Source organism: Pelobates fuscus, chromosome 8, assembly GCF_036172605.1.
Source record: "Pelobates fuscus isolate aPelFus1 chromosome 8, aPelFus1.pri, whole genome shotgun sequence".
NCBI lineage: Eukaryota > Metazoa > Chordata > Amphibia > Anura > Pelobatidae > Pelobates > Pelobates fuscus.
Genome location: NC_086324.1, coordinates 79997923 through 80012453, shown reverse-complemented (window position 1 = coordinate 80012453; position 14531 = coordinate 79997923). Strand labels below are relative to the sequence as shown.

The 14531-nt window shown below is 40.6% G+C and overlaps 1 protein-coding gene across 2 annotated transcripts; it reads right to left on the bottom strand.

Moving 5' to 3' along the window:
• Nucleotides 1-277: 277 nt before the first annotated feature.
• LOC134570798 (gamma-crystallin-3-like) lies at nucleotides 278-1611 on the bottom strand. Of its 2 annotated transcripts, XM_063428777.1 has the most exons (3): nucleotides 1532-1611; nucleotides 939-1181; nucleotides 278-612 (listed from the first exon to the last, which is right to left on the bottom strand). In XM_063428777.1, exons 1-3 carry the CDS (start codon nucleotides 1538-1540, stop codon nucleotides 340-342), a joined length of 525 nt encoding a protein of 174 aa, XP_063284847.1. In that variant the 5' UTR covers nucleotides 1541-1611; the 3' UTR covers nucleotides 278-339. The 2 variants fall into 2 exon arrangements, with proteins under 2 accessions (XP_063284847.1, XP_063284846.1); XM_063428776.1 differs by lacking the exon at nucleotides 1532-1611 and having other exon boundaries at nucleotides 939-1196.
• Between the last annotated feature and the right edge of the window lie 12920 nt (nucleotides 1612-14531).

Sequence of the window (14531 nt, the reverse complement as noted above, 5' to 3'; positions counted from 1 at the left end):
ATGAAAATGTTTTTTAAGAAATACTATTACTTTTTATTTGGTCAAAACATCTTCAGTAAAACAAGCTATTTTGTCTGTTACAACTCCAACTTTCTGAGGGACTGTATCTAAAAAATAACTTATTACTTGCTCATTATTTGTTATTATAAGAACCACTGTTATATTAATAATTTATTTACTGAACTGTGGTTTAAAATAAGTGTTTGCATTTTGCATGTAAAGTAAAAGGTATAAAACCACAACAAAAATAGAAAATAAACCAAATATAGACCTTAGATAATTTTTGAAGCTTTTATTATATTTTTAATGACATGCTGATTTAGTAATAAATACAACTTATTAGAAATGGTGAAGTCTCCTGAATGAGCCAATTCTTGGGCTCGTGGCACCCCAGTCAGTATATCTTCTGTACTCTGCAGGTTTCAAGTAATACTGGCGGCCTTTGTAATTTGGTTCCTCATAGAACATCCAGTAGCCATCAAGCACCTGGCAGGAGTTGATGTCATGGTAACGGAATCTCTCATTGACATTAGGACAATCTTCAGTGAACTCCATCATCTGACCTCGGAAATCCTCCCTCTCATAGACCTTAACTCTGAATGATCCATGGTGCTTTACGAAGAAAAAAATATTTATAAACAAGAGTAAAATAATTGTATAATTGCATGTAAACATCAAAAATCTATACGAGAATATATATATATATATATATATATATATATATATATATATATATATATATATATTTTAATCAATGTTTACCCACCTGTTACCTGACAATGGAATTGTGAATTGAATATATATTCCATAAAATAATTATTAATAGTCAAAAAAGGTCATCTTTGCAAAGGTAAACCTATAATAATTGGAAAATAATGTATTGTTGGACTGCTTCATATTTATGTAAGATTCTTAACTGCTTTGGTAAATATATTTACCTGAGGGCTAATACGACAAGACCTGATGGAGTCATTGAAACCCATCCATTGCTGGAAATTAGGATATTCTCCCCTGCTAAGGTAATACTGGTGTCCTCTATAGTTGGGGTGCTCATACAGGATCCAGTTTCCACTTTCCACTCGAATGGAATTACAGCGATGAAAATATGAGGACATATCTGGACACTCAGAGTTGCACTCATAAGAGCGGCCCTGGAAGTTACGATCCTCGTAGAAGACAATCTGTGAAACAACCATGCATTTCAAAAACTGAAAAAATCTTAGTCTTGAGTCTGAAAAAAGTAAACATGTGATGCATGTGTTCTGATGAATTCGTATTTGAGGAGGCGGCAAATGTCCAAAACTAGTTTACGGAATATTATGTTGTCATGTTTCTGGCCTAGATAAACTCACCACAGTATATTGTATAGGATAGGATATATTGTATAGGATAAAGTTTGCTGGCATTCAGTGTAAGCATTTACAATGTGAATTTGTTTTGGTTCATTTAAAAAAAAAAAAAAAAAAAAACCTGTTTATTGTTTCCAAAATTTCTTGTGTTGCAAATATTTACAATATTCAGATCATCTTACCTTTCCCATTTTCAGTGATGGTTGATCTGCTCATGCAAGTTGTGCTGTTACACAGAATGACGAGTCTTTATATACTGTTTCTTTGCTGATGCTGAAATACATTAAAAACAGTACTGAGCTGGTTTCTTTTCATCAGTAAATAGAATGTATAGCTATTGTATACTCTGCTTCAGTATAGCTATTGTATTGTATCCTATATGCTTTTTTGTTTACCTGCTGGCACAAGCAGTTCCTGGTTCTAAGGGAGATCTAGAGAAAAAGTGACAGGCCTTTTTTGTATTAAAATAGATTATTGCTATTCCTACTGAGGAAAACACAATTTTAAAGCATATTTTACAAAAAGAAAAGAAGAAAGGTTTGACATCAATTCCAATTGTTCTGCAACTTGTTTAAGTTCTGTTTTTTAAGATATTATTATTATTATTATTATTATTATTATTATTAGGTAAAATTATATATGTTACATTAATTATATATATAATAGATACGTGTGACATGTTATTTGAAACTAAAGTACATTCATGTTAGTTTTACCGGTCAAATGCATCAGTTATAATCACAGCCGTTTATTCATCCCATTACACCTCCTGAATTCAGGCTAGAATTGTGTTTTTGTGTATTTTGAACGTTAACACAATCCAAAACATTTGAACTATTAAAAATAAAGTTACATCTCGGCTTATCTCTTATTGGTATTCACGTTATCTCATGATCATGGAATTAACAACAAAGTAAATAGTGCTCTTTGTGGTTAAAGCAAATATTGAATGTTATTATTCTTAATAAACTTTATTTTGTTTCCACAGTAATAATATTACATCCACACTTTTGCATGCCTAGACATTTACAAACAAAACACAATAACACCCCAGAAACAGTTGAGAGGAGAGAAGACTGAGTTCTATAAGAGAAGCATACACCTATCCTACGCAAATTATAGATTAGATTATTATAAAAATAACTCTTTTAACTATTAGAGCTGAAAAACATACCGTATTTATCGGCGTATAACACGCACCGGCGTATAACACGCACCTCATTTTAAGAAGGAAATTCCAGGAAATTTCCCCCCCCCCCCCCCATAGTATTCCCCCCTCATCCCATAGTGCCCCCCCTTCCATAGTATTCTCCCCCCTCCCATAGTATTCCCCCTCATCCAATATTGTAACCCCCCTCATCCCATAGTGCCCCCCCCTTTCCATAGTATTCTCCCCCCCTTTCCATAGTATTCTCCCCCTCCATAGTATCCCCCCCATAGTATTCTCCCCCCTTCCATAGTATTCTCCCCCCCTCCCATAGTATTCTCTCCCCCCTCCCATAGTATTCTCTCCCCCCTCCCATAGTATTCTCCCCCCCTCCCATAGTATTCTCCCCCCTCCCATAGTATTCTCCCCCCCTCCCATAGTATTCTCCCCCCCCCCCACAGTATTCTCCCCTCCTCCCACAGTATTCTCCCCCCTCCCATAGTATTCTCCCCCCTCCCATAGTATTCTCCCCCCCTCCCATAGTATTCTCCCCCCCTCCCATATTATTCTCCCCCCCTTCCATAGTATTCCCCCTCATCCAATATTGTAACCCCCCTCATCCCATAGTTTCCCCCCCCTTTCCATAGTATTCTCCCCCTCCATAGTATCCCCCCCTCCCATAGTATTCTCCCCCCTCCCATAGTATTCTCCCCCTTCCCATAGTATTCTCCCCCCTCCCATAGTATTCTCCCCCCCATAGTATTCTCCCCCCCTCCCATAGTATTCTCCCCCCCTCCCATAGTGTCCCCTAGTGCACTTTCCCTTGTCCCATAATTACTTACCTGTCTTGAAGCGTGGGCCGGCTTCACAGTGTGCACCGCGGTACAGGAACTTCAATTTCAGGTTCCGGTTTCCGGCGGGACTGAAAGGAAGTGTGCACAAGTGTGCACAAGTGTGCACAAGTGTGCACACTTCCTTTCAGTCCCGCCAGAAACCGGAACCTGAAATTGAAGTTCCTGTACCGCGGTGCGCGCTGAACACCGGCCCACGCTTCAAGACCGGTAAGTAATTATGGGATATCGGCGTATAACACGCACCCACGATTTTCCCCCTATTTTCAGGGAGAAAAAGTGGGTGTTATACGCCGATAAATACGGTAAATGCTTTTTGAAGACAACATTCTCATATTCTTTTGTTTTTAGCTGATGAGTTATTAATCCAATTTAGTCTGTTTTTCATCTTAAATTGGAAAGTAATTTGATCTTTCCTTTGGGAATGCATAATTTCTTGGGATTGTTTCTAAAGTTCACCCTTTTAAAAAAAAACTACAGCTCCCCTGCCACCTTTGATTTCCTTTCTGGCACAATCAAGATCCCTTTCAGTAAAACTATCATTGTTGCAGGAATCTAAGGCCCATCTAGCTCCCTAGTGCATTCCTTTTTAGACATAGCCCAATTCCTTTGTGAAACTGTAGCTCAAAACCAAAAAAGTGAACTGTTGATTTTTGGAGATTTTAATAATGATTGGCTGAATCCTAAAAATAATAAATCATGTTGCAGCTAATACAATTAATTTCCTCCCCAACTCAAATTAAGATGATAAGCCATAACCATAATTTGCTAGATCGGATTCTCTCCAGTTGTCCTGACAGAATCCAGTATGTAGGTGTTCTCACTAACAGTTTCAGTGACCACTGTTTAGTGTACGGCATACGCAAAATAAAGTCCACTAAATCCTCTACCAACATTATAATCACCAGGGATTTCAAGAAATGTAATCTTCAATCCTTTCTAAACAATCTCAAGAACCAACCAAGGCACATATTATGTCTAATTCCAGATCTAGACTCTGCAATTTAATTTTTTTAGTCCAAACCCTTTCATGTTTAGAATGTGCATGTTCCACTGCGTAGAGTGTGAATAAAAGGGACACACCTGCACTGGGTTATGAAATATATTTATTGAACTTTAAATATCTGATGGGTTGTAGGATTTTATCTTTGTGATGTGAATATTATAATTTTTGTAGTAGTTGAAATTAATTTCATTTTAAAATACTTTCAGACACAAGAACTGAGAGATCATATGTATTTGTTTACCAATGGTCCCCATATATTGTTCTTGTTGAGATAATGATTGATGAAAGCCTGTTGATATTACCCTTTGACCTAGTATTGCAAGCAAGACTCCCATGTGTTTTAGGAAGTTTCTTTTTGAAGAAATTCATTTAATCATGTAAACAGAAAGACCTTTGTGTAAATTATATTTTACCCCCCAAGTATAACCATTTGTATTAAACACAAAATTGAGAAATAAAGTAAACAGAGTGCAGGTCAGGAGTCTGGATACAAGTCAAGGGCTCATGAGATGCACCACTGTAACCACCTAATAGGGAGCTCCAATGAGGACACTAGGGGAACTGGAACGTAGATGATAGTACTCCAGACAATTGATCCCCTGGGCACCGTTTAGTAGATCTCCCTTTTTTCAAGTTATACTTTTCGTTTGCATATCACTTTTTATCCTTAGCTTGATTAAAGGTAGGGCCCCCCTTCCTCATTTCTTAAACAGTGGAGCTCTCCTGATATTTGCGAGCAAAAAGGAAAAGAGGACTGTCCCTCAATAATGAAAGGTATCTTAGAAAAATACTTTAATAAATCGAACTAAAAACACACACAGAAAGACTGACAGAGTTGCTGTTCACTACTGCCTCAATGATGGATAATTGGGGCAGAAAAGGTGACTGCAACTGCACATACTAAGTGTACACAGACGGAAAGACGGTGAACAAAGAGATTGGACACTAATCGGGCAAAAAGTATAAACAGTAGTTAAGTAGATATGTCCCTGCAGTAATGGCTGCACGGTAGCCTTATAACAGTTACCTAGGGTGAAATCAATAGTAGGATGCTATTACCATATAACGAAAATGAATGGTAAAAGTCAACAAAAAATTAGCTATAGTGTGCTATATATAGCCCTGCAAATACAGGAGAACGAATGCCTCGTGGGACCTGGAGAAAACTGCAAGGTAGAAACTACTGAAAAGAAAAAATTGCCCAACACGAAAAAAATATAAATGTATATATATATACATAAGCTAATATCCCCCTAGGGAATAACCCTGCATTGAATAAAATACAACAGGGTCCCAATAGGTATGCCGGAGGATATAGCCGAAAAACAGCACGTTGCTAATAGGAGATGGGCATGCTAACGGTCTAAGCAATACCCATAGTAAATACCCAAGCAATAAAATTGAAATTAATAGCTAGTATGTGCCTTAATGGGCACTTAGGCTGGGATAGCGGCAAAACTGTACAGTTGCTAGCTGGTATCCTGGTGTGTGCCTTTGTGGGCACCTAGCTGCAAAAGCTCATATCCCCCTAGGAAATATCCCTATGTAGAAATAGATGTTTGTTTCCCCTCGTGGGACTCTATACATCACCTACCCCTATTTCCTAAACATTTGAATAACGTCTGGCTCTAATCGTAGATTGGACAGAATGGTTAAGCCGCAACCTTTTTCTATGATGGTCACATATTTTAAAGAATCAGGTAACCTTATGTGTATGCCTCATAAGTAACTGATTTTTAGACATATAAAACATTTACAGTTAGAAATTCCTCACCAATACTTCTAACAACAAAATGTAATACTATCTTGAAGTGCTTACACATTGCTGTATTGGTCCAGATGTGTGCAAAGATTTTGTGTTATTTTCTCATGGTGTGCATGTTAGAATAAATATACATTTTTGGCTGCAATACAATCTGATTTGATTATTGGAACTTTGGTGTGACAAACATATCAGGAACAGCTAATTTCCTACATTTAATGATGGAGAATGCGGGCAGGATTTAAGTCTGTACAGAAAAACTGTTTAAGATCTTGCAAAATAAATGATATCATCCTAATTTAAAAGAATGATGAATAAAGATAGTACAGGAGTGTCTCATATGTGCTCAATTTAATCCAAGACCTAAAGACTAGAAACCAAAATTGCAGAGAGTATATGTGGCAAAACGACCGTGGAACTCTTTTTAAATTATTTTACATTAACATTTAAATTAAAAAAAAAAATGCCTGTAGTTAAAGGGAGTAGTTGAGTAACACATTTACTAGGAGTATTAATATATATTTGTGCAACTCCAAACTCTAAAACGCAAGTGTCACCTCATTAGTTAATGACAGGCAGAACAATACCAATCACTTTCCCCAATGAACCTTTTGTTCCAAGTTCTTTCAAATTTGCATCAGGACATGCTGAATAGTTGAAAGTATTACAGGAACAGCTGCAATCAGTTTTAAAATTTGCTGCTTCAGGGGGGCGTGGCCGACAGCCAGCGGGAATGGACGTGCTGTGCTCCTAAGCGACGAATTTCAGCGGCTTAAACTGCAAATAACAAGCAGCAAATTACTCCTGCCGACACCTGACCAGCTACCCTACCAGATTGTAGCAAAAAACTAGGCAAAAATGGATAAAGCGGCATTTTTGCCCAGAAGGCACCCAGACAAAAAAGCCGCCGGAGAGGGAGCAAGATGGCGCTGAAGACGGGGCGGATGCTCACATGTCGGACACAGACAATGAGGTGCAGATGGGGAACGAGGGTCCTATAACGGAGACAAGAATCAAGCCCCTGCTGGAAACCCTGAACAACTCCCTAATGCATCAATTTAAAGAGGTAATTGCTAACTTAGCTAAAGATGTGTCGGATCTGGGGGACCGCACCTCTCATATAGAAAATAAGATGGCGGAGCATGCAGAAGCCCACAATAGCATGGCGGACGCCATGCAGGAGCTGGAACAGAAAATCAAAGCCCATGAAGACAAACTGACAGACCTGGAAGATCGATCCAGGAGAAACAATGTCAGAATTAGGGGCATCTCGGAGGAGGTGGACGGCAAACAACTGCTTCAGTATACCATATCCTTCTTCGCCAAACTTATACCAGAGGTAGACCCAGATCTGATTATTATAGACCGCATACACAGGGTCGGACGACCGAAACATATATCGTTATCATCACCAATGGATGTACTAATGCGGATCCATTACTTCCACGTAAAGGACTTAATTATGAAAGCAAGTCGAAAACAACGCCCGATGGAGTAATACAAAGCCTTACAAATATACGCAGACCTGTCATAGGCAACACTCCAACAGCGACGGAACCTGGCGAGCATCACGGCCTCTCTGCGAGCGCAAAATGTGCCTTACCGCTGGGGATACCCCACAAGGATTCAAGTGATGAAAAATGGGACTCTCCACGCAATCAGAACAGTGGAAGAAGGTCAGCAAAAGCTGAAAGACTGGGACATACCTATACAGAACGCAAAGTGTCCACAAGATTCTAGCACTGGGAGACTAAACCCAGAATGGCAGAAAGCACCATGACTCAGTCAAAAGGGACAGTGCACACATTACTCCAGACGGAGGTGTTGAACTTCTACGGGTAACGTAAAACCAATATGCAAGTTGTTTAAAACAGTCTGACTGGACCACTTCTTCTAAGAAGCGGGTAAACATTGAAAAAAAAAAAAATATATATATATATATATATATATATATATATACATAGTGGGAATTATATACAATACATGTTAAAGGGGAGTATGCTAATGGAAAAGCAAAGATTGCAGTTCAGAGTAAACCCAATGCCAAGGGGATGTTGCTCTCTATGGTAGAGGATATTTTCGCCACGTCCACAAGTGGTTGCCAAGGCCCACAAAGAGGCAACCACAGACCCCAAGGGGTCAGTTCTTGGGCCATTATGTTTATGTTTAAATTTATTGTTACAATGCAGGTTATTTATTCTATGTTATGTTCTTTTTCCACCCTACCTGCTCCCACATTCCCACGCCTTCCACCAGGGACACCGAAGCTCAGTCAACCTAAGATGATCAAGAGGCCCAAAGAACCCCCCGAGTACAAAACATGAAAATAGTCACATACAATGTTAAGGGGTTGAATACCCAACACAAACGTAACCTTATATGTAAAGATCTGTCCAAATGGAAATGTGACATAGTATGCCTTCAGGAAACACATTTTAACAAACAGCCTATACTCCCAGTCATATAGCAGACAATATCACTCCATTGCAGGCACAAAAGCAAGAGGGGTATCTATCCTGGTACATGATAATGTAGCATTCACCCTCCTGCGCAAAGTCTTGGATCCTAAAGGGAGATATCTGATTATGGTTTGCATAGTGAACAAAGTGACCTACACACTAACAAATGCATATTTTCCCAACTCCAACCAGACCTAGTTCTTAGAGACGTTATGCAACAAGATTGATAAATTAAAACAAGGTACCCTAGTGTTATGTGGGGATTTTAACTTTATAGCGGAACCAACATTGGATTCATCGGCCAGATTTACCAACCAAAGACATGCGAGCACTACAATTCCACAACCTGTTAGATGTGTGGCAAACCATACATGACCAAGAACAGGACTATACATTCCATTCAGAGGTTCATAATTCCTACACGAGACTAGACTGATACAACACACTCCCTGTAGACCTGATACAAATAGAGAAATGTGTGATAGGGCAGATCACATGGTCTGACCATGCACCAGTAGTTTTGTACATAAGAGACACACACACATACAAAGGGAAAGGGTTCTGGAGGCTCAACGAATCCTTACTACATGACCTAGACTTTGTCAAAAAAGTTAGAGTGGAACTGACAGACTATTTTACCAGGAACAACTCAGAGGGGACGTCCCTAGATACCTTGTGGTTGGCCCACAATGCGGTAGTTAGGAGACTATTCATACAGAGGGCGAGTTACCTAAAGCGACAGAGGGAACAACAAATTACAGAAAGACTTCACAGATTGGAACTTTTGACAAAACAAAACAAGCTAAATTCATCCAACGAGCTGGCCAAACAAATCAAAACACTCAAATCCCAAATAGATGAGGCTAATTTACTTAAAACCAATTACCAACTACAGAAACTACAAGCTAAGTTCTACCATCAAGGCAATAAAGCAGGCAAGGTACTAGCCAATCTCCTTAAACACAAACAAGCGAAACAAGGCATAACATCTATACGCATGAATAATTCAAAGACGGTGCATAAACCCCAAGACATAAGCGAAGCATTCGCCACATTCTATGAAACTTTATACAACATAGAGACAGACCAACCCAACTCCATACCAACTGGGGAACAGATCAAAACCTTCCTAGATAAGATAACTTTGCCCAGACTAACCGCCACCCAAACCGCGTCCCTGACTGCACCTATCGAGGCTAGCGAAATCCTAAAGACCACAGGGGGGCTGCCACCCCATAAAGCTCCAGGACCAGATGGCCTGACAGGAAAGTACTATAGGGTATTTGGCGACCTTTTGGAGCCATACATGACGTCGATGTTTAACGCCACCGCCCCGACAGGGGTTTACCGCCTGACATGCTTCTAGACAATATTATCACGCTACCTAAACCAGGAAAACAACCCACTAAATGAAAAACGTTAGACCCATATCGCTGCTTAATGTGGATGCGAAGATTTATGCTAAAATTCAGGCGGTTAGTCTTTCCGCAGTCCTACCCACCATAGTACAGGGAGACTAAGTGGGGTTTGTAGCGGAGCGACAAGGGGCGGATAACTCTCGTAGGGTGGTGGACTTGCTGGAACACATGAGAAGGGCTGGGGCTGAGGGCCTCCTGCTTTCGCTGGATGCCGAAAAAGCGTTTGACCGGCTGGGCTGGGGGTTCTTGGCCGCAGCCCTGGAAAAATTCGTGATTCCGCACAAGTTTGTCTCTCAGATTATGGCCCTGTATAATGGACCGACAGCGGTGGTGTCCACGGGTGGGTATACATCTACTAGATTTAAATTGACCAATGGCACGCGGCAGGGCTGCCCCTTGTCGCTGAGCCTGTACATTTTAGCACTCGAACCCTTGGCGGAACTTATCCGATCAACACTGAGCATTCACGGCATTAACGCAGGAGGCAGGGAACATAAACTTAGCCTATTTGCGGACGATGTCCTCATCACTCTGACACAGCTGCTGACGTCTGTACCAGAGGTCCACAAAATACTGATGGAATATGGGGTGGTGTCCTATTATAAGCTCAACGAATCCAAATCCCAGGCTATGGGGATCAATCTTGCAGGGACAACAACTCAATATCTAAAATCAAGGTTTAAATTTGAATGGTCGGACACACATATTCAGTTCTTGGGCCTGTGGCTCTCCCGTAATCCCAACAACCTCCTTGTAGACAACTATGTTAGGATCTGGAGGGAAATCGCACACACCATGAGATAATGGAGGGACAAATACATTTCGTGGGTGGGGAAAGCGGTAGCTTTTAAAATTATGCTATTGCCTAAGATACAATATATCTTTTGTATGCTGCCAATAACAGCGCCAATGTAGGCCACCTAGAGTAGCCATGAAGCATCTGCACAGAAGCTACACTGAGGGAGGCATAGGAGTCCCAAATCTTCTTTTATACCACAAGGCGGCAGTGCTGGCACCACTGACACAAGTGATGGGGGACAGAGTGAGGCCACAATGGGTCACAATAGAAGAGGAGGCCCTGCAAAATCAATTAGCGACAATATGTTGGGCGCCGAACGAGCAGAGACCCAAGGTGCCGGACTTGTTGCCAATTACGCAGTTTATGCTGCAAACATGGGAAAAACACAAACACCAACTAATTAGGACACACATAATTTCCAAGGCCACACCAATATCGGCCCTACCGTACTGGATTCCGCACTTTAACGCAGCTGCATGGCAGCGTGCGGGACTCCACCACGTCCACTGCTTTTACAGGATACCCTTCTCGCAGCTAGTGACTAATTACAGTATCCCCCAGTCCATACTATACGCATATCTCCAAGTCACACACTTTTAGACTCCAAAAAAGAACAAAAACCACAGGCAGGCCAGGAAGGGTCCATAACCCGATTTGAAAAATTATGTACGGGGCTTACCCCACAGAGGGAACAGCTGTCAGTGTGCTACCAAGCAATTAACACCCATCAGCCCTTTGCACATTGCAGATACGCAGTGAAATGGGCAAGGGACCGCGGGGGGCCCATTTCCAGTACACAATGGGACACGTGCCTACGGGCACTAAAAGGAATCACACATTGTGCAGCGCACGTAGAACTGCACAGAAATTTTTTATTGAGATGGTATATGGTCCCAGCTAGACTGGCGCGCGTATACCCAGATAGCTCTCCTCGGTGCTGGAGGTGTAGCACGCAAAAGGGCACAATGATCCATGTCTGGTGGACCTGTGCGGTCCTCCTCCTGATGTGGACAAAGATACACGACATGGTGAGAGACATTACAAAAATAGAAATACCAAAAGACCCTCTGTACCTACTGCTACTGGGTCTACCAATGAATATACCATGGGAAAACAAAGTGTTAATAACCCACGTTCTACTCGCTACCCTCTATCTCATTGCGAGACACTGGAAATGTGATAGACCCCCGACAATTAAAGGTATCATGGACACAGTGGAAAAAAAACAAAAAATATGAAATAGCATACGCAGAATTGGAGGGGAAAAAACTGAAAATGGAACTGGCCTGGGCCGGGTGGGATCATTTCAAAGCTGGGTATAGAGTATAACATGAACCACACCCCGGAGGGGCGGAAGTCATGGGACTTAAAGAATGTGAAGGAGATCACACATGTAGGCTTCAACAGCCATTGAATTTACTTGGTGCTTAGGAGCCATACGAATAAACATGAGAAAAGCGGGAAGGTAACCCAATCCCAATCCCCCACCCCCCATCCAATCCCACCTTAGGGAGGGGATTCCTTAGTTCTACCTCAAGTTATTGTGGTTATTGTTGTACCCCAAGAGGGGAGAGGGAGGAGAGGAACACAGAAACTAACTCAGGGATTGAGTCAGGGCATGTGAAGGTGACTGTATACACTTGATTTTGAATATGTATCTCCAAAGCAAATGTGTTGTACCTGATTATGTATCTGTATCAATATCTAACAAATGAATGTTATCGTATTGAATATGGGACCAATTGTCCAAGGTCAAATGTGTCCCTGTTCCCTTTCTCTTCTGTACCCTCCACAAATCAACTTGAGACTTTCAAAATAAAAATTGTCAAATTTAAAAAAAAAAAATTGCTGCTTCAAATATTGTCTCTTCTGGTAAACAATGGGTTAAAGGGATACTGTAGTGCCAGGAATACAAAGCTGTATTCCTGGTACTACCGATACCTCTACCTCCCCCTTGCCCTGCGCCCCCCTTCCCTAGTAAATAGAGGGTTAAAAACCCTCTATTTACTTATCTTATCCCAGCGCCAATATTCCTCGGTGCTGTGTAGAAGCTCCGCCCCTTCCTTTGTTCCGCGACGAGCAGGGTCTAATGCGCATGTGCGGCAAACACCGCTCGCGCATTAGACCTCCCCATAGGAAAGCATTGAATCAATGCTTTCTTATGGGGAAAATCTGATGTCCTCATGTAGAGCATGAGGACGTTCAGCGTTAGATAATGGACCAAAAGTCTGTTACGATTCCGGAAGCGCCCCCAGTTTCTGTTTGGTAGACAGCCACTGAAGGCAGACCTAGTGCTGCAATATGAACATTGCAATTCTCTGAAACTGCAATGTTTAACATTACAGCACTAGGTTCAAAGGGGAATCAGCACCCAGACGACCGCAATAAGCTAAAGTGGTCTGGGTGCCTACAGTGTCCCTTTAAATATGTAGCACTGGGAAACTATGCATTTACATTTAAACTAGAGAATAAGGTGATGGTAAAATCATTGAAAACACCAGGTCCGTTAAAAACAAGTTGCAGATCCCTTGAAAGTAAGTTGGAAAAGGTCCTTATGTTATTCTAAAAAAAAAAAAAATATATATAGAATACAGGTTCAACACCCCCCCACACCCCCCCCCCCCCAAAAAAAGGAAAAATGTTGGTAAGTCAATTATTGTGCATAGTGATCAATTTAAACTTACTAATGTATAAGAAACATATTAATGTAAAAAAAACAAAACATACTGCCATCTGTTTTTTTTTTATTACAGAACCAATCATGTTTTTTCAGGACAAAAACTGTTTGATTTCAAAAAAATGACAAATTGTTTGGACTTTCAAAGGACATTATGGAAAAAGAGACTGTGCTCATGGATTCAATTAGAGAGGACATTATATCATGGACTAAATCAAATCTATTTTACTTTCTGGTTAATATAAAATGTATACAATTGCACAGCAAAATAACAATGATACTGTTATTAATGATGTTAGGTACAATCAATGCCCAGGGTTAATTAATTAATTTGTGGGAAAAAAAAATCAAAGTCTAGATCCAACTACAATTGAAGATTATGCTAGCTTTAGTGTACTAATAATCTTAATTTTAATAAAGACAGGAGGCGAGTATTTTGCATATCTCTCTTTACTAAAACTCCATAGCAGTAAAGAAAGTGATAACAAGAACCAATCAAAAAACAGTAGGAGGTATAGTATTCCCAGTGAACAGGCTCCTCCCCCTCTTTCAACTAGCGACATCGCAGACGGCAAAGTTCAAATAATGTTGATTCGAAAGCCAGTCTTGGGTCTGTAACAGAAGAATAAATCCGAGAGTCTTAGGACCATCCATGTGGAGTGTAAGGGAAACTTGGGGAATCAATCCAAACCAGTTAGGATAAACTTGGGATAATCCACGTAGCGATAGTTGGAGGTCCACGTTGAGTTACGCTGAAACGAGAGTGTGGAATAGGTTAGGTACTAGTCGAGAGACTTTGAAAGCATGGGAGACTTTCGTACAGTATTTTTATGTAAGATTATATAATTAAATAGTAATATATCGGTAATACATACATTTCCTTCTAAAGAAACATAGGGCACAACAATCATGACTTAAGATATTTACAGAATGCGTAGAACAGTCGAATATGCAGGGAGAGCAGAGACTAGATCCTAGTAGAAGATAGGAGAATAGGAGAAGGACAGTATAGAAAATTTTGAAGACCGAAAGGGTGGGTATGGGTGGGAAAATACTCGCCTCC

What these genes read in the sequence shown, in the direction of transcription:
- LOC134570798 (XM_063428776.1), bottom strand. Translation starts at nt 1,196, where the DNA reads ATGGTTGTTTCACAGATTGTCTTCTACGAGGATCGTAACTTCCAGGGC. An exon ending in CTTGTCGTATTAGCCCTCAG is followed by an intron (nt 613 to 938) that starts GTAAATATATTT and finishes TTCTTCGTAAAG; the next exon opens with CACCATGGATCATTCAGAGT.